This window comes from Oncorhynchus nerka, unplaced genomic scaffold, assembly GCF_034236695.1.
Source record: "Oncorhynchus nerka isolate Pitt River unplaced genomic scaffold, Oner_Uvic_2.0 unplaced_scaffold_906, whole genome shotgun sequence".
NCBI classification, from domain to species: Eukaryota; Metazoa; Chordata; class Actinopteri; order Salmoniformes; family Salmonidae; genus Oncorhynchus; species Oncorhynchus nerka.
The window spans coordinates 214,911-234,910 of record NW_027040395.1 but is presented as its reverse complement, the minus strand read 5'-3'; the positions used below and the strand labels follow the sequence as shown (position 1 = coordinate 234,910).

Here is a 20,000-nt window from a genome sequence, read left to right as displayed (position 1 = left end):
GTGTGTACCTGTGTATTAGGTGTGTAGGTGTGTGTACCTGTGTATTAGGTGTGAGGTGTGTATTAGGCAGGTGTGTATTAGGTGTGAGGTGTGACAAATTAATTGTGTGTACAGTGTATTAGGTTTGTGTACCTGTGTATTAGGTGTATACCTGTGTATTAGGTGTGTATGTGTGTGCACCTGTGTATTAGGTGTGTGTACCTGTGTATTAGGTGTGTGTACCTGTGTATTAGGTGTGTAGGTGTGTGTACCTGTGTATTAGGTGTGTAGGTGTGTGTAGAAAGGCAGACAGTGTATTAGGTGTGTGTACCTGTGTATTAGGTGTGTGTACCTGTGTATTAGGTGTGTAGGTGTGTGTACCTGTGTATTAGGTGTGTGTACAGATTAGGTGTGTACAGTGTATTAGGTGTGTGCACCTGTGTATTAGGTGTGTGTACCTGTGTATTAGGTGTGTAGGTGTGTGTACCTGTGTATTAGGTGTGTAGGTGTGTGACCTGTGTATTAGGTGTGTGTACCTGTGTATTAGGTGTGTACCTGTGTATTAGGTGTGTGTACCTGTGTATTAGGTGTGTAGGTGTGTGTAACTGTGTATTAGGTGTGTAGGTGTGACCTGTGTATTAGGTGTGTGTACCTGTGTATTAGGTGTGTGTACCTGTGTATTAGGTGTGAGGTGTGTGTACCTGATTAGGTGTGAGGTGTGTATTAGGGAGTGAGGTGTGACATTAGGTGTGAGTGTGTGTACCTGTGTATTAGAGTGTACCTGTGTATTAGGTTTGACCTGTGTATTAGGTGTATACCTGTGTATTAGGTGTGTATGTGTGTGCACCTGTGTATTAGGTGTGTGTACCTGTGTATTAGGTGTGTGTACCTGTGTATTAGGTGTGTAGGTGTGTGTACCTGTGTATTAGGTGTGTAGGTGTGTGTACCTGACTATTAGGTGTGTGTACCTGTGTATTAGGTGTGTGTACCTGTGTATTAGGTGTGTAGGTGTGTGTACCTGTGTATTAGGTGTGTACTTGTGTATTAGGTGTGTACCTGTGTATTAGGTGTGTGTACCTGTGTATTAGGTGTGTAGGTGTGTGTACCTGATTAGGTGTGACCTGTGACAGGTGTGTGTACCTGTGTATTAGGTGTGTACCTGTGTATTAGGTGTGCACCTGTGTATTAGATGTGTACCTGTGTATTAGGTGTGTAGGTGTGTATTAGGTGTGTACCTGTGTATTAGGTGTGTGTACCTGTGTATTAGGTGTATACCTGTGTATTAGGTGTGTAGGTGTGTGCACCTGTGTATTAGGTGTGTGTACCTGTGTATTAGGTGTGTGTACAGATTAGGTGTGTAGGTGTGTGTACCTGTGTATTAGGTGTGTAGGTGTGTGTACCTGTGTATTAGGTGTGTGTACCTGTGTATTAGGTGTGTACCTGTGTATTAGGTGTGTGTACCTGTGTATTAGGTGTGTAGGTGTGTGTACCTGTGTATTAGGTGTGTAGGTGTGTGTACCTGTGTATTAGGTGTGTGTACCTGTGTATTAGGTGTGTGTACCTGTGTATTAGGTGTGAGGTGTGTGTACCTGTGTATTAGGTGTGAGGTGTGTATTAGGGGTGAGGTGTGTATTAGGTGTGAGGTGTGTGTACCTGTGTATTAATTGTGTGTACCTGTGTATTAGGTTTGTGTACCTGTGTATTAGGTGTATACCTGTGTATTAGGTGTGTATGTGTGTGCACCTGTGTGGTGTGTGTACCTGTGTATTAGGTGTGTGTACCTGTGTATTAGGTGTGTAGGTGTGTGTAGGTGTGTATTAGGTGTGTAGGTGTGTGTACCTGTGTATTAGGTGTGTGTGTGTATTAGGTGTGTGTACCTGTGTATTAGGTGTGTAGGTGTGTACCTGTGTATTAGGTGTGTGTACTTGTGTATTAGAGTGTGTACCTGTGTATTAGGTGTGTGTACCTGTGTATTAGGTGTGTAGGTGTGTGTACCTGTGTATTAGGTGTGTACCTGTGTATTAGGTGTGTGTAGTGTGTGTGTACCTGTGTATTAGGTGTGCACCTGTGTATTAGATGTGTACCTGTGTATTAGGTGTGTGTGTAGGTGTGTATTAGGTGTGTACCTGTGTATTAGGTGTGTGTACCTGTGTATTAGGTGTATACCTGTGTATTAGGTGTGTAGGTGTGTGCACCTGTGTATTAGGTGTGTGTACCTGTGTATTAGGTGTATACCTGTGTATTAGGTGTGAGGTGTGTATTAGGTGTGAGGTGTGTGTACCTGTGTATTAATTGTGTGTACCTGTGTATTAGGTTTGTGTACCTGTGTATTAGGTGTATACCTGTGTATTAGGTGTGTAGGTGTGTGCACCTGTGTATTAGGTGTGTGTACCTGTGTATTAGGTGTGTAGGTGTGTGTACCTGTGTATTAGGTGTGTAGGTGTGTGTACCTGTGTATTAGGTGTGTGTACCTGTGTATTAGGTGTGTACCTGTGTATTAGGTGTGTGTACCTGTGTATTAGGTGTGTAGGTGTGTGTACCTGTGTATTAGGTGTGTAGGTGTGTGTACCTGTGTATTAGGTGTGTGTACCTGTGTATTAGGTGTGTGTACCTGTGTATTAGGTGTGTAGGTGTGTGTACCTGTGTATTAGGTGTGAGGTGTGTATTAGGTGTGAGGTGTGTATTAGGTGTGAGGTGTGTGTACCTGTGTATTAATTGTGTGTACCTGTGTATTAGGTTTGTGTACCTGTGTATTAGGTGTGTATGTGTGTGCACCTGTGTATTAGGTGTGTGTACCTGTGTATTAGGTGTGTGTACCTGTGTATTAGGTGTGTAGGTGTGTGTACCTGTGTATTAGGTGTGTAGGTGTGTGTACCTGTGTATTAGGTGTGTGTACCTGTGTATTAGGTGTGTGTACCTGTGTATTAGGTGTGTAGGTGTGTGTACCTGTGTATTAGGTGTGTGTACTTGTGTATTAGGTGTGTACCTGTGTATTAGGTGTGTGTACCTGTGTATTAGGTGTGTAGGTGTGTACCTGTGTATTAGGTGTGTACCTGTGTATTAGGTGTGTGTACTGTGTATTAGGTGTGTACCTGTGTATTAGGTGTGCACCTGTGTATTAGATGTGTACCTGTGTATTAGGTGTGTAGGTGTGTATTAGGTGTGTACCTGTGTATTAGGTGTGTGTACCTGTGTATTAGGTGTATACCTGTGTATTAGGTGTGTAGGTGTGTGCACCTGTGTATTAGGTGTGTGTACCTGTGTATTAGGTGTGTACCTGTGTATGTGTAGGTGTGTGTACCTGTGTATTAGGTGTGTAGGTGTGTGTACCTGTGTATTAGGTGTGTGTACTTGGTGTGTGTACCTGTGTATTAGGTGTGTGTACCTGTGTATTAGGTGTGTAGGTGTGTGTACCTGTGTATTAGGTGTGTAGGTGTGTGCACCTGTGTATTAGGTGTGTAGTGTATTAGGTGTGTGTACCTGTGTATTAGGTGTGTTAGGTGTGTGTACCTGTGTATTAGGTGTGTAGGTGTGTGTACCTGTGTATTAGGTGTGTGTACTTGTGTATTAGGTGTGTACCTGTGTATTAGGTGTGTGTACCTGTGTATTAGGTGTGTACCTGTGTATTAGGTGTGCACCTGTGTATTAGATGTGTACCTGTGTATTAGGTGTGTAGGTGTGTATTATGTGTGTACCTGTGTATTAGGTGTGTGTACCTGTGTATTAGGTGTGTACCTGTGTATTAGGTGTGTAGGCGTGTGTACCTGTGTATTAGGTGTGTACCCGTGTATTAGGTGCGTACCTGTGTATTAGGTGTGTAGGTGTGTGTACCTGTGTATTAGGTGTGTAGGTGTGTGTACCTGTGTATTAGGTGTGTAGGTGTGTGTACCTGTGTATTAGGTGTGTAGGTGTGTACCTGTGTATTAGGTGTGTAGGTGTGTGTACCTTTGTATTAGGTGTGTAGGTGTGTGTACCTGTGTATTAAAAATTGGGCGTGCAAAATTATTCAGCCCCTTTACTTTCAGTCCAGCAAACTCTCTCCAGAAGTTCAGTGAGGATCTCTGAATGATCCAATGTTGACCTAAATGACTAATGATGATAAATACAATCCACCTGTGTGTAATCAAGTCTCCGTATAAATGCACCTGCACTGTGATAGTCTCAGAGGTCCGTTAAAAGCGCAGAGAGCATCATGAAGAACAAGGAACACACCAGGCAGGTCCGAGATACTGTTGTGAAGAAGTTTAAAGCCGGATTTGGATGCAAAAAGATTTCCCAAGCTTTAAACATCCCAAGGAGCACTGTGCAAGCGATAATATTGAAATGGAAGGAGTATCAGACCACTGCAAATCTACCAAGACCTGGCCGTCCTTCTAAACTTTCAGGTCATACAAGGAGAAGACTGATCAGAGATGCAGCCAAGAGGCCCATGATCACTCTGGATGAACTGCAGAGATCTACAGCTGAGGTGGGAGACTCTGTCCATAGGACAACAATCAGTCGTATATTGCACAAATCTGGCCTTTATGGAAGAGTGGCAAGAAGAAAGCCATTTCTTAAAGATATCCATAAAAAGTGTCGTTTAAAGTTTGCCACAAGCCACCTGGGACACAAACCAAACATGTGGAAGAAGGTGCTCTGGTCAGATGAAACCAAAATTGAACTTTTTGGCAACAATGCAAAACGTTATGTTTGGCGTAAAAGCAACACAGCTCATCACTCTGAACACACCATCCCCACTGTCAAACATGGTGGTGGCAGCATCATGGTTTGGGCCTGCTTTTCTTCAGCAGGGACAGGGAAGATGGTTAAAATTGATGGGAAGATGGATGGAGCCAAATACAGGACCATTCTGGAAGAAAACCTGATGGAGTCTGCAAAAGACCTGAGACTGGGACGGAGATTTGTCTTCCAACAAGACAATGATCCAAAACATAAAGCAAAATCTACAATGGAATGGTTCAAAAATAAACATATCCAGGTGTTAGAATGGCCAAGTCAAAGTCCAGACCTGAATCCAATCGAGAATCTGTGGAAAGAACTGAAAACTGCTGTTCACAAATGCTCTCCATCCAACCTCACTGAGCTCGAGCTGTTTTGCAAGGAGGAATGGGAAAAAAATTCAGTCTCTCGATGTGCAAAACTGATAGAGACATACCCCAAGCGACTTACAGCTGTAATCGCAGCAAAAGGTGGCGCTACAAAGTATTAACTTAAGGGGGCTGAATAATTTTGCACACCCAATTTTTCAGTTTTTGATTTGTTAAAAAAGTTTGAAATATCCAATAAATGTCGTTCCACTTCATGATTGTGTCCCACTTGTTGTTGATTCTTCACAAAAAAATACAGTTTTATATCTTTATGTTTGAAGCCTGAAATGTGGCAAAAGGTCGCAAAGTTCAAGGGGGCCGAATACTTTCGCAAGGCACTGTATGTATTAGGTGTGTAGGTGTGTGTACCTGTGTATTAGGTGTGTAGGTGTGTGTACCTGTGTATTAGGTGTGTAGGTGTGTGTACCTGTGTATTAGGTGTGTAGGTGTGTGTACCTGTGTATTAGGTGTGTAGGTGTGTGTACCTGTGTATTAGGTGTGTAGGTGTGTACCTGTGTATTAGGTGTGTAGGTGTGTATTAGGTGTGTACCTGTGTATTAGGTGTGTAGGTGTGTATTAGGTGTGTACCTGTGTATTAGGTGTGTAGGTGTGTGTACCTGTGTATTAGGTGTGTAGGTGTGTATTAGGTGTGTACCTGTGTATTAGGTGTGTAGGTGTGTGTAGGTGTGTGTACCTGTGTATTAGGCGTGTAGGTGTGTGTGTACCTGTGTATTAGGTCTGTAGGTGTGTGTACCTGTGTATTAGGTGTGTGTAGGTGTGTCTGTAGGTGTGTACCTGTGTATTAGGTGTGTAGGTGTGTGTACCTGTGTATTAGGTGTGTAGGTGTGTGTACCTGTGTATTAGGTGTGTAGGTGTGTGTACCTGTGTATTAGGTGTGTAGGTGTGTGTACCTGTGTATTAGGTGTGTAGGTGTGTGTACCTGTGTATTAGGTGTGTACCTGTGTATTAGGTGTGTACCTGTGTATTAGGTGTGTAGGTGTGTGTACCTGTGTATTAGGTGTGTGTACCTGTGTATTAGGTGCGTACCTGTGTATTAGGTGTGTAGGTGTGTGTACCTGTGTATTAGGTGTGTGTACCTGTGTATTAGGTGTGTACCTGTGTATTAGGTGTGTGTACCTGTGTATTAGGTGTGTACCTGTGTATTAGGTGTGTGTACCTGTGTATTAGGTGTGTACCTGTGTATTAGGTGTGTGTACCTGTGTATTAGGTGTGTACCTGTGTATTAGGTGTGTACCTGTGTATTAGGTGTGTACCTGTGTATTAGGTGTGTAGGTGTGTGTACCTGTGTATTAGGTATGTGTACCTGTGCTTAGCTGTGTACCTGTGTATTAGGTGTGTAGGTGTGTGTAATGAGGATCATGATGACCAATCAGAGACAGGACCAACCTGTGTACTTCAGGAAGGGTAACAGCCTGTGATTAGACAGTGTGTAAGGCCTTTATATTAGGTGGAGACATATCACTGTGTATTAGGTGTGTACCTGTCTGGATTAGGTGTGTACCTGTTATTAGGTGTGTCTGGAGGTGATGTGTACACTGTTATGCCTTTATAACCAGTCTGTACTTGTGGTTTATAACCAGTCCAGTCTGGAGACATATCAGTTAGGAAGGCCTTTATAACCAGTCTGGAGGCTGAACACCAACATGAGGATCATGATCAGACCAATCAGAGACAGGACCATACAGTTAACCACCACTCTGGAGACATAGAAGGTTATGGTCCTTTATAACCAGTCTGGTGACAGGACAAGACAGATCACTGTTAGGAAGGCCTTTATAACCAGTCTGGAGACATATCACTGTTATGGAGGCCTTTATAACCAGTCTGGAGACAGTCTGGAGACATATCACTGTTAGGAAGGCCTTTATAACCAGTCTGGAGACAGGATGGAGACATATCACTGTTATGAAGGCCTTTATAACCAGTCTGGAACATATCATATCACTGTTATGGAGGCCTTTATAACCAGTCTGGAGACAGTCTGGAGACATATCACTGTTATGAAGGCCTTTATAACCAGTCTGGAGACAGGATGGAGACATATCACTGTTATGAAGGCCTTTATAACCAGTCTGGAGACATATCACTGTTATGAAGGCCTTTATAACCAGTCTGGAGACATATCACTGTTATGAAGGCCTTTATAACCAGTCTGGTGACAGGATGGGAGACATATCACTGTTATGGAGGCCTTTATAACCAGTCTGGAGACATATCACTGTTATGAAGGCCTTTATAACCAGTCTGGAGACATATCACTGTTATGAAGGCCTTTATAACCAGTCTGGAGACAGGATGGGAGACATATCACTGTTATGAAGGCCTTTATAACCAGTCTGGAGACAGGATGGAGACATATCACTGTTATGAAGGCCTTTATAACCAGTCTGGTGACAGGATGCTGTTGATACTGTTACAGCTGGAGCTGCTTCAGTCTGACACTAGATGGCAGCACAGCGTTAACACAGAGACTGTGTGTGTGTGTGTGTGTGTGTGTGTGTGTGTGTGTGTGTGTGTGTCTGTGTGTGTGTGTGTGTGTGTGTGTGTGTGTGTGTGTGTGTGTGTGTGTGTGTGTGTGTTACTGTGTGTGTGTGTGTGTGTGTGTGTGTGTTACTGTGTGTGTGTGTGTGTGTGTGTGTGTGTGTGTCTGTGTGTGTGTGTGTGTGTGTGTGTGTGTGTGTGTGTGTGTGTGTGTGTGTGTGTGTGTGTTTACCAGCGAGCGCGGTGGACGGCGTGCTAGGTTCTCCATAACCGTAGCGATTGACAGCGATGACACGGAACTCATATCCGACCCCTGACCTCAGACGGTCCATCTCCACGGTTACTGACCTACTGCTGGGGGGGAGGAGCCTGACAAACGAGTCCCACATCCCTTCATCTGAAGAGCGAGCGAGAGACGGGGAAGAGAGAGGGGAAGAGGAGAGGAAGAGAGAGAAGGAGGAAGAGAGAAGGAGGGTAGTGAGAGAATGTAAAAGGAAGTGTAAATATCATTAGTGAAAGAAGGATAGGAAAAATAGGAGAGGAAAGAGAGAAGGAGAGGGAAGAGAGAAGGAGAGGAAAGAAAGAAGGAGAGGAAAGAGAGAAGGAGATGAAAGAGAGAAGGAGAGGAAAGAGAGAAGGAGAGGAAAGAGAGAAGGAGAGGAAGCTAGAAGGAGAGGAAGATAGAAGGAGGGAAGATAGAAGGAGGGAAGATAGAAGGAGAGGGAAGAGAGAAGGAGAGGAAGATAGGAGGGAAGATAGAAGGAGAGGAAGATAGAAGGAGAGGAAGATAGAAGGAGAGGGAAGATAGAAGGAGAGGGAAGATAGAAGGAGAGGGAAGATAGAAGGAGGGAAAATAGAACAAGGGGGAAGATAGAAGGAGAGGGAAGATAGAAGGAGAGGGAAGATAGAATGAGGGAAGATAGAAGGAGGGAAGATAGAAGGAGAGGAAAGAGAGGGAAAATAGAAGGAGAGGGAAGAGAGAAGGAGAGGAAGATAGAAGGAGGGAAAATAGAACAAGGGGGAAGATAGAAGGAGAGGGAAGATAGAAGGAGAGGGAAGATAGAAGGAGGGAAGATAGAACAAGAGGGAAGATAGAAGGAGAGGGAAGATAGAAGGAGAGGGAAGAGAGAAGGAGGGAAGATAGAAGGAGGGAAGATAGAAGGAGAGGGAAGATAGAAGGAGAGAAAATAGAACAAGGGGGAAGATAGAAGGAGAGGGAAGATAGAAGGAGAGGGAAGATAGAAGGAGGGAAGATAGAACAAGAGGGAAGATAGAAGGAGAGGGAAGATAGAAGGAGAGGGAAGATAGAAGGAGAGGGAAGAGAGAAGGAGGGAAGAAGGAAGGAGGGAAGATAGAAGGAGAGGGAAGATAGAAGGAGAGGGAAGAGAGGGAAAATAGAAGGAGAGGGAAGAGAGAAGGAGAGGAAGATAGAAGGAGAGGGAAGAGAGAAGGAGAGAAGATAGAAGGAGAGGGAAGATAGAAGGAGGGAAGATAGAAGGAGAGGGAAGATAGAAGGAGAGGGAGGATAGAAGGAAAGGGAAGATAGAAGGAGGGAAGATAGAAGGAGAGGGAAGATAGAAGGAGAGGGAAGAGAGGGAAAATAGAAGGAGAGGGAAGAGAGAAGGAGAGGAAGATAGAAGGAGAGGGAAGAGAGAAGGAGAGAAGATAGAAGGAGAGGGAAGATAGAAGGAGGGAAGATAGAAGGAGAGGGAAGATAGAAGGAGAGGGAAGATAGAAGGAGAGGGAAGAGAGAAGGAGAGGGAAGATAGAAGGAGGGAAGATAGAAGGAGAGGGAAGATAGAAGGAGAAGAGAGAAGGAGACGGAAGAGAGTGAAGATAGAAGGAGAGGGAAGAGAGGGAAGATAGAACAGGGCTCCGGGCAGCCGAGCGGAAATGGAGGAAAACTCGCCTCCCTGCGGACCTGGCATCCTTTCACTCCCTCCTCTATAATTTTCCTCCTCTGTCTCTGCTGAAAGCCACTTTCTACCACTCTAAATTCCAAGCATCTGCCTCTAACCCTAGGGAAGCTCTTTGCCACCTTCTCCTCCCCTCTTGAATCCTCCTCCCCTCCCCCTCCTCCCTCTCTGCAGATGACTTCGTCAACCATTTTGAAAAGAAGGTCGACGACATCCGATCCTCGAGCTAAGTCAAACGACACCGCTGGTTCTGCTCACACTGCCCTACCCTGTGCTCTGACCTCTTTCTCCCCCTCTCTCTCCAGATGACATCTCGCGTCTTGTGACGGCCGGCCGCCCAACAACCTGCCCGAGAGACCCTATCCCCTCCTCTCTTCTCCAGACCATCTCCGGTGACCTTCTCCCTTACCTCACCTCGCTCATCAACTCATCCCTGACCGCTGGCTACGTCCCTCCCGTCTTCAAGAGAGCGAGAGTTGCACCCCTTCTGAAAAAGACCTAACTCGATCCCTCCGATGTCAACAACTACAGACCAGTATCCCTTCTTTCTTTTCTCTCCAAAACTCTTGAACGTGCCGTTTAGCCCAGCTCTCCCGGGAATCTCTCTCAGAATGACCTTCTTGATCCAAATCAGTCAGGTTTCAAGACTAGTCATTCAACTGAGACTGCTCTTCTCTGTATCACGGAGGCGCTCCGCACTGCTAAAGCTAACTCTCTCTCCTCTGCTCTCATCCTTCTAGACCTATCGGCTGCCTTCGATACTGTGAACCATCAGATCCTCCTCTCCACCCTCTCCGTTGGGCATCTCCGGGCGGCCCACGCTTGATTGAGAGTCCTACCTGACAGGTCGCTCCTACCAGGTGGCGTGGCGAGAATGTGTCTCCTCACCACGTGCTCTCACCACTGGTGTCCCCCAGGGCTCTGTTCTAGGCCCTCTCCTATTCTCGCTATACACCAAGTCACTTGGCTCTGTCATAACCTCACATGGTCTCTCCTATCATTGCTATGCAGACGACACACAATTAAACTTCTCCTTTCCCCCTTCTGACGACCAGGTGGCGAAGATCTCTGCATGAGAGGCAGACATATCAGTGTGGATGACGGATCATCACCTCAAGCTGAACCTCGGCAAGACGGAGCTGCTCTTCCTCCCGGGGAAGGACTGCCCGTTCCATGATCTCGCCATCACGGTTGACAACTCCATTGTGTCCTCGTCCCAGAGCGCTAAGAACCTTGGCGTGATCCTGGACAACACCCTGTCGTTCTCAAGGGCGGTGGCCCGTTCCTGTAGGTTCATGCTCTACAACATCCGAAGAGTATGACCCTGCCTCACAGGAAGCGGCGCAGGTCCTAATCCAGGCACTTGTCATCTCCCGTCTGGATTACTGCAACTCGCTGTTGGCTGGGCTCCCTGCCTGTGCCATTAAACCCTACAACTCATCCAGAACGCCGCAGAGTCTGGTGTTCAACCTTCCCAAGTTCTCTCAGGTCACCCCGCTCCTCCGCTCTCTCCACTGGCTTCCAGTTGAAGTCGATCCGCTAGGTGCTTGCCTAGGAGCTGTGAGGGGAACGGCACCTCAGTACCTCCAGGCTCTGATCAGGCCCTACACCCAAACAAGGGCACTGATGTTCATCCACCTCTGGCCTGCTCGCCTCCCTACCACTGAGGAAGTACAGTTCCCGCTCAGCCCAGTCAAAACTGAGAGCTGCTCTGGCCCCCAATGGTGGAACAAACTCCCTCACGACGCCAGGACAGCGGAGTCAATCACCACCTTCCGGAGACACCTGAAACCCCACCTCTTTAAGGAATACCTAGGATAGGATAAAGTAATCCTTCTCCCCTCCCCCCCCTTAAAAGACCTAGATGCACTATTGTAAAGTGGCTGTTCCACTGGATGTCATAAGGTGAAAGCACCAATTTGTAAGTCGCTCTGGATAAGAGCGTCTGCTAAATGACTTAAATGTAAATGTAAATGTAGAAGGAGAGGGAAGAGAGAAGGAGAGGAAGATAGAAGGAGAGGGAAGAGAGAAGGAGAGAGGATAGAAGGAGAGGGAAGATAGAAGGAGGGAAGATAGAAGGAGAGGAAGATAGAAGGAGGGAAGATAGAAGGAGAGTGAAGAGAGAAGGGGAGGAAGATAGGAGGGAAGATAGAAGGAGAGGAAGATAGAAGGAGAGGGAAGATAGAAGGAGAGGGAAGATAGAAGGAGAGGGAAGATAGAAGGAGGGAAGATAGAAGGAGAGGGAAGATAGGAGAGGGAAGAGAGGGAAAATGGAAGGAGAGGGAAGAGAGAAGGAGAGGAAGATAGAAGGAGAGGGAAGAGAGAAGGAGAGAAGATAGAAGGAGGGAAGATAGAAGGAGAGGGAAGATAGAAGGAGAGGGAAGATAGAAGGAGAGGGAAGATAGAAGGAGAGGGAAGAGAGAAGGAGGGAAGATGGAAGGAGGGAAGATAGAAGGATAGGGAAGATAGAAGGAGAGGGAAGATAGAAGGAAAGGGAAGATAGAAGGAGGGAAGATAGAAGGAGAGGGAAGATAGAAGGAGAGGGAAGATAGAAGGAGGGAAGATAGAAGGAGAGGGAAGATAGAAGGAGAGGGAAGATAGAAGGAGAGGGAAGAGAGAAGGAGAGGGAAGATAGAAGGAGGGAAGATAGAAGGAGAGGGAAGAGATAAGGAGAGGGAAGAGAGGGAAGATATAAGGAGAGGGAAGAGAGGGAAGATAGAAGGAGAGGAAGAGAGAAGGAGAGGAAGATAGAAGGAGAGGGAAGAGAGAAGGAGAGAAGATAGAAGGAGAGGGAAGATAGAAGGAGGGAAGATAGAATGAGGGAAGATAGAAGGAGAGGGAAGATAGAAGGGGAGGAAGATGGAAGATAGAAGGAGGGAAGATAGAAGGAGAGGAAGATAGAAGGAGAGGGAAGATAGAAGGAGAGGGAAGATAGAAGGAGAGGGAAGAGAGAAGGAGGGGGAAGATAGAAGGAGAGGGAAGATAGAAGGAGAGGGAAGATAGAAGGAGAGGGAAGATAGAAGGAGGGAAGATAGAATGAGAGGGAAGATAGAAGGAGAGGGAAGAGAGAAGGAGGGAAGATAGAATGAGAGGGAAGATAGAATGAAGGAAGATAGGAGGAGGGAGGGAAGATAGAAGGAGAGGGAAGATAGAAGGAGAGGGAAGAGAGAAGGAGAGGGAAGATAGAAGGAGAGGGAAAATAGAAGGAGAGGGAAGAGAGAAGGAGGGAAGATAGAAGGAGAGGGAAGATAGAAGGAGAGGGAAGATAGAAGGAGAGGGAAGAGAGGGAAGATAGAAGGAGAGGGAAGAGAGAAGGAGAGGAAGATAGAAGGAGAGGGAAGAGAGAAGGAGAGAAGATAGAAGGAGAGGGAAGATAGAAGGAGGGAAAATAGAAGGAGAGGAAGATAGAAGGAGAGGGAAGACAGAAGGAGAGGAAGATAGAAGGAGAGGGAAGATAGAAGGAGAGGGAAGATAGAAGGAGAGGGAAGATAGAATGAGGGAAGATAGAAGGAGAGGGAAGATAGAAGGAGAGGAAGATGGAAGATAGAAGGAGGGAAGATAGAAGGAGAGGAAGATAAAAGGAGAGGAAGATAGAAGGAGAGGGAAGATAGAAGGAGAGGAAGAGAGAAGGAGGGGGAAGATAGAAGGAGAGGGAAGATAGAAGGAGAGGGAAGAGAGAAGGAGAGGGAAGATAGAAGGAGAGGGAAGATAGAAGGAGAGGGTAGATAGAAGGAGGGAAAATAGAACATGGGGAAGATAGAAGGAGAGGGAAGATAGAAGGAGAGGGAAGAGAGAAGGAGAGGGAAGATAGAAGGAGAGGGAAAATAGAAGGAGAGGGAAGAGAGAAGGAGGGAAGATAGAAGGAGAGGGAAGATAGAAGGAGAGGGAAGATAGAAGGAGAGGGAAGAGAGGGAAGATAGAAGGAGAGGGAAGAGAGAAGGAGAGGAAGATAGAAGGAGAGGGAAGAGAGAAGGAGAGAAGATAGAAGGAGATGGAAGATAGAAGGAGGGAAAATAGAAGGAGAGGGAAGATAGAAGGAGAGGGAAGACAGAAGGAGAGGAAGATAGAAGGAGAGGGAAGATAGAAGGAGAGGGAAGATAGAAGGAGAGGGAAGATAGAATGAGGGAAGATAGAAGGAGAGGGAAGATAGAAGGAGAGGAAGATGGAAGATAGAAGGAGGGAAGATAGAAGGAGAGGAAGATAGAAGGAGAGGAAGATAGAAGGAGAGGGAAGATAGAAGGAGAGGAGAAGATAGAAGGAGGGGGAAGATAGAAGGAGAGGGAAGATAGAAGGAGAGGGAAGAGAGAAGGAGAGGGAAGATAGAAGGAGAGGGAAGATAGAAGGAGAGGGTAGATAGAAGGAGGGAAAATAGAACATGGGGAAGATAGAAGGAGAGGGAAGATAGAAGGAGAGGGAAGATAGAAGGAGAGGGAAGAGAGAAGGAGGGAAGATAGAAGGAGAGGGAAGATAGAAGGAGAGGGAAGATAGAAGGAGAGGGAAGAGAGAAGGAGAGGGAAGATAGAAGGAGGGAAGATAGAAGGAGAGGGAAGAGAGAGGGAGAGGGAAGAGAGGGGAAGATAGAAGGAGAGGGAAGAGAGGGAAGATAGAAGGAGAGGGAAGAGAGAAGGAGAGAAGATAGAAGGAGAGGGAAGAGAGAAGGAGAGAAAATAGAAGGAGAGGGAAGATAGAAGGAGAGGGAAGATAGAAGGAGAGGGAAGATAGAAGGAGAGAAGATAGAAGGAGAGGGAAGATAGAAGGAGAGGGAAGAAAGAAGGAAGGATGATAGGAGGAGGGAGGGAAGATAGAAGGAGAGGGAAGATAGAAGGAGAGGGAAGATAGAAGGAGAGGGAAAATAGAAGGAGAGGGTAGATAGAAGGAGGGAAGATAGAAGGAGAGGGAAGATAGGAGAGGGAAGAGAGGGAAAATGGAAGGAGAGGGAAGAGAGAAGGAGAGGAAGATAGAAGGAGAGGGAAGAGAGAAGGAGAGAAGATAGAAGGAGGGAAGATAGAAGGAGAGGGAAGATAGAAGGAGAGGGAAGATAGAAGGAGAGGGAAGAGAGGGAAGATAGAAGGAGAGGGAAGAGAGAAGGAGAGGAAGATAGAAGGAGAGGGAAGATAGAAGGAGGGAAGATAGAAGGAGAGGGAAGATAGGAGAGGGAAGAGAGGGAAAATGGAAGGAGAGGGAAGAGAGAAGGAGAGGAAGATAGAAGGAGAGGGAAGAGAGAAGGAGAGAAGATAGAAGGAGGGAAGATAGAAGGAGAGGGAAGATAGAAGGAGAGGGAAGATAGAAGGATAGGGAAGATAGAAGGAGAGGGAAGATAGAAGGAGAGGGAAGATAGAAGGAGAGGGAAGATAGAAGGAGAGGGAAGATAGAAGGAGAGGGAAGATAGAAGGAGGGAAGATAGAAGGAGAGGGAAGATAGAAGGAGAGGGAAGAGAGAAGGAGAGGGAAGATAGAAGGAGGGAAGATAGAAGGAGAGGGAAGAGAGAAGGAGAGGAAGAGAGGGAAGATAGAAGGAGAGGGAAGAGAGGGAAGATAGAAGGAGAGGGAAGAGAGAAGGAGAGGAAGATAGAAGGAGAGGGAAGATAGAAGGAGAGAAGATAGAAGGAGAGGGAAGATAGAAGGAGGGAAGATAGAATGAGGGAAGATAGAAGGAGAGGGAAGATAGAAGGGGAGGAAGATGGAAGATAGAAGGAGGGAAGATAGAAGGAGAGGAAGATAGAAGGAGAGGGAAGATAGAAGGAGAGGGAAGATAGAAGGAGAGGGAAGAGAGAAGGAGAGGGAAGATAGAAGGAGGGAAGATAGAATGAGAGGGAAGATAGAAGGAGAGGGAAGAGAGAAGGAGGGAAGATAGAATGAGAGGGAAGATAGAATGAAGGAAGATAGAGGAGGGAGGGAAGATAGAAGGAGAGGGAAGATAGAAGGAGAGGGAAGAGAGAAGGAGAGGGAAGATAGTAGGAGAGGGAAATAGAAGGAGAGGGTAGATAGAAGGAGGGAAAATAGAACAAGGGGGAAGATAGAAGGAGAGGGAAGATAGAAGGAGAGGGAAGAGAGAAGGAGGGAAGATAGAAGGAGAGGAAGATAGAAGGAGAGGGAAGAGAGGGAAGATAGAAGGAGAGGGAAGAGAGAAGGAGAGGAAGATAGAAGGAGAGGGAAGAGAGAAGGAGAGAAGATAGAAGGAGAGGGAAGATAGAAGGAGGGAAAATAGAAGGAGAGGGAAGATAGAAGGAGAGGGAAGATAGAAGGAGAGGAAGATAGAAGGAGAGGGAAGATAGAAGGAGAGGGAAGATAGAAGGAGAGGGAAGATAGAATGAGGGAAGATAGAAGGAGAGGGAAGATAGAAGGAGAGGAAGATGGAAGATAGAAGGAGGGAAGATAGAAGGAGAGGAAGATAGAAGGAGAGGAAGATAGAAGGAGAGGGAAGATAGAAGGAGAGGGAAGAGAGAAGGAGGGGGAAGATAGAAGGAGAGGGAAGATAGAAGGAGAGGGAAGATAGAAGGAGAGGGAAGATAGAAGGAGAGGGTAGATAGAAGGAGGGAAAATAGAACATGGGGAAGATAGAAGGAGAGGGAAGATAGAAGGAGAGGGAAGATAGAAGGAGAGGGAAGAGAGAAGGAGGGAAGATAGAAGGAGAGGGAAGATAGAAGGAGAGGCAAGAGAGAAGGAGGGAAGATAGAAGGAGGGAAGATAGAAGGAGAGGGAAGATAGAAGGAGAGGAAGATAGAAGGAGAGGGAAGAGAGAAGGAGAGGGAAGATAGAAGGAGGGAAGATAGAAGGAGAGGGAAGAGAGAAGGAGAGGGAAGAGAGGGAAGATAGAAGGAGAGGGAAGAGAGGGAAGATAGAAGGAGAGGGAAGAGAGAAGGAGAGGAAGATAGAAGGAGAGGGAAGAGAGAAGGAGAGAAGATAGAATGAGAGGGAAGATAGAATGAAGGAAGATAGGAGGAGGGAGGGAAGATAGAAGGAGAGGGAAGATAGAAGGAGAGGGAAGAGAGAAGGAGAGGGAAGATAGTAGGAGAGGGAAAATAGAAGGAGAGGGTAGATAGAAGGAGGGAAAATAGAACAAGGGGGAAGATAGAAGGAGAGGGAAGATAGAAGGAGAGGGAAGAGAGAAGGAGGGAAGATAGAAGGAGAGGGAAGATAGAAGGAGGGGAAGAGAGGGAAGATAGAAGGAGAGGGAAGAGAGAAGGAGAGGAAGATAGAAGGAGAGGGAAGAGAGAAGGAGAGAAGATAGAAGGAGAGGGAAGATAGAAGGAGGGAAAATAGAAGGAGAGGGAAGATAGAAGGAGAGGGAAGATAGAAGGAGAGGAAGATAGAAGGAGAGGGAAGATAGAAGGAGAGGGAAGATAGAAGGAGAGGGAAGATAGAATGAGGGAAGATAGAAGGAGAGGGAAGATAGAAGGAGAGGAAGATGGAAGATAGAAGGAGGGAAGATAGAAGGAGAGGAAGATAGAAGGAGAGGAAGATAGAAGGAGAGGGAAGATAGAAGGAGAGGGAAGAGAGAAGGAGGGGGAAGATAGAAGGAGAGGGAAGATAGAAGGAGAGGGAAGAGAGAAGGAGAGGAAGATAGAAGGAGAGGGTAGATAGAAGGAGGGAAAATAGAACATGGGGGAAGATAGAAGGAGAGGGAAGATAGAAGGAGAGGGAAGATAGAAGGAGAGGGAAGAGAGAAGGAGGAAGATAGAAGGAGAGGGAAGATAGAAGGAGAGGCAAGAGAGAAGGAGGGAAGATAGAAGGAGGGAAGATAGAAGGAGAGGGAAGATAGAAGGAGAGGGAAGATAGAAGGAGAGGGAAGAGAGAAGGAGAGGGAAGATAGAAGGAGGGAAGATAGAAGGAGAGGAAGAGAGAAGGAGAGGGAAGAGAGGGAAGATAGAAGGAGAGGGAAGAGAGGGAAGATAGAAGGAGAGGGAAGAGAGAAGGAGAGGAAGATAGAAGGAGAGGGAAGAGAGAAGGAGAGAAGATAGAAGGAGAGGGAAGATAGAAGGTGAGGGAAGATAGAAGGAGAGGGAAGATAGAAGGAGAGGAAGATAGAAGGAGAGGGAAGATAGAAGGAGAGGGAAGATAGAAGGAGAGGGAAGATAGAATGAGGGAAGATAGAAGGAGAGGGAAGATAGAAGGAGAGAAAGATGGAAGATAGAAGGAGGGAAGATAGAAGGAGAGGGAAGAGAGAAGGAGAGGAAGATAGAAGGAGAGGGAAGATAGAAGGAGAGGGAAGAGAGAAGGAGGGGGAAGATAGAAGGAGAGGGAAGATAGAAGGAGAGGGAAGAGAGAAGGAGAGGGAAGATAGAAGGAGAGGGAAGATAGAAGGAGAGGGTAGATAGAATGAGAGGGAAGATAGAAGGAGGGAAGATAGCAGGAGGGAAATGAGAAGGAGAGGGAAGAGAGACACACCCCGCCCACCACACACACCACAGACACACACCACAGACGCACATTCGCTTGCTCACCTGAGGGACGAGCCTCGATGATGTAACCTATGACAGGTCCCGCCCCCGCGTCTCCCTCCGACCAATGAATGGTCAGCGCCGAGGAGGACTTGGTGACTGACATCTCCATGGGCGAACCAGGGGTGCCTGGGGGAGAGAGGGAGGAGCCATTCAGACCATATAAACACAGAAACTTGTAGATGTTGGGGATGTTGGTGTGTATAGCAGGTCTGGAGCTGAACACACATAAACCTAACACACTTAACACACACCTCACACACTTCACATACACATGGCATTAAGGAATATACCACCTCAGTCATTGGCTTCATCAATAAGTGTATCCCCACAGTGACTGTACGTACATATCCCAACCAGAAGCCATGGATTACAGGCAATATCCACATAAAGGCTAGAACTTTCAAGGATCGGGAGACTAATCCGGACGCTTGTAAAAAATCCCGCTATGCCCTCAGACGAACCATCAAACAAGCAAAGCATCAATACAGGATAAAGATTGAATCCTACTACACCGGCTCTAACGTTCGTCAGATGTGGCAGGGCTTGAAAACTATTACGGACTACAAAGAGAAACCCTGATGCGACCTGCCCATTGACGCGAGCCTACCAGACGAGCCAAATGCCTTTTATGCTCGCTTCAAGACAAGCAACACTGAAGCATGCACGAGACCACCAGCTGTTCTGGATGACTGTGTGATAATGCTCTCGGTAGTCGATGTGAACAAAACCTTTAAACAGGTCAACATTTACAAAGCCACTGGGACAGACAGATTACCAGGACATGTACTCAAAGCATGCGCTGACCAACTGTCAAGTGTCTTCACTGACATTTTTCCCTGACAGAGTCTGTAATGCCTACATGTTTCAAGCAGACCAACACAGTCCCTGTGCCCAAGGAAGCGAAGGGATCCTGCCTAAATGATTACCGCCCCATGGGACTCATGTCGGTAGCCATGAAGTGCTGATCGTGGCTCACATCAACAGCGTGGCTCACATCAACAGCATCCTCCCGGACACCCTAGACCCAATCCAATTCGCATTCCGCCCCAACAGATCCACAGATGCCCTCCACCCTGCCCTTTCTCACCTGGACAAAAGGAACACCTCTGTGAGAATGCTGTTCATTGACTACAACTCAGCGTTCAACAGCATAGTGCCCACGAAGCTCATCACTAAGCTAAGGACTCTGGGATTAAACACTTCCCTCTGCAACTGGATCCTGGACTAGAAAGATTTGGCATGGGTCCCCAGATCCTCAAAAGGTTCTACAGCTGCACCATCGAGAGCATCTTGACCGGTTGCATCACCGCCTGGTACGGCAACTGCTCTGCATCTGACCGTAAGGCGCTACACAGGGTAGTGAGAACGGCCCAGTACATCACTGGGGCCAAGCTGCCTGCCATCCAGGACCTCTATACTAGCTGGTGTCAGAGGAAGGCCCCAAAAATTGTCAGAGACTCACAAGGTACTCACAAGGTACCGTAGCGCCAAGTCAAGGACCAAAAGGCTCCTCAACAGCTTCTACCCCCAAGCAATAAGACTGCTGAACAATTCATAAAATTACCATCGGACAATTTACATTGACACCCCCCCCTTTTGTACACTACTGCTATTTGCTGTTTATTATCTATGCATAGTCACTTCACCCCCACCGACATGTACAAATGACCTCTAACCTGTACCCCCGCACACTGGCGCTGTGCCGGTGCCCCCTATATATAGCCTTCCATTGTGTAGGTATGTATATAGCCTTCCATTGTGTAGGTACGTATATAGCCTGGTTATTGTGTAGGTATGTATATAGCCTGGTTATTGTGTAGGTATGTATATAGCCTGGTTATTGTGTAGGTATGTATATAGCCTGGTTATTGTGTAGGTATGTATATAGCCTGGTTATTGTGTAGGTATGTATATAGCCTGGTTATTGTGTAGGTATGTATATAGCCTGGTTATTTTGTAGGTATGTATATAGCCTGGTTATTGTGTAGGTATGTATATAGCCTGGTTATTGTGTAGGTATGTATATAGCCTGGTTATTGTGTAGGTATGTATATAGCCTGGTTATTGTGT

At 46.5% G+C, this 20,000-nt stretch overlaps 1 protein-coding gene across 1 annotated transcript in view; it reads right to left on the bottom strand.

Annotated features, from left to right (window-relative positions):
* The window catches only part of LOC135570746 (protein sidekick-1-like), a gene marked incomplete at its 5' end in the record, with an annotated part of 232,699 nt that overhangs the window by 6,591 nt on the left and 206,108 nt on the right, over positions 1–20,000 (bottom strand). Inside the window, 2 exon segments of the mRNA XM_065016697.1 lie at positions 7,804–7,968; positions 17,931–18,056. Coding sequence (XP_064872769.1) covers positions 7,804–7,968; positions 17,931–18,056 — 291 coding nt within the window.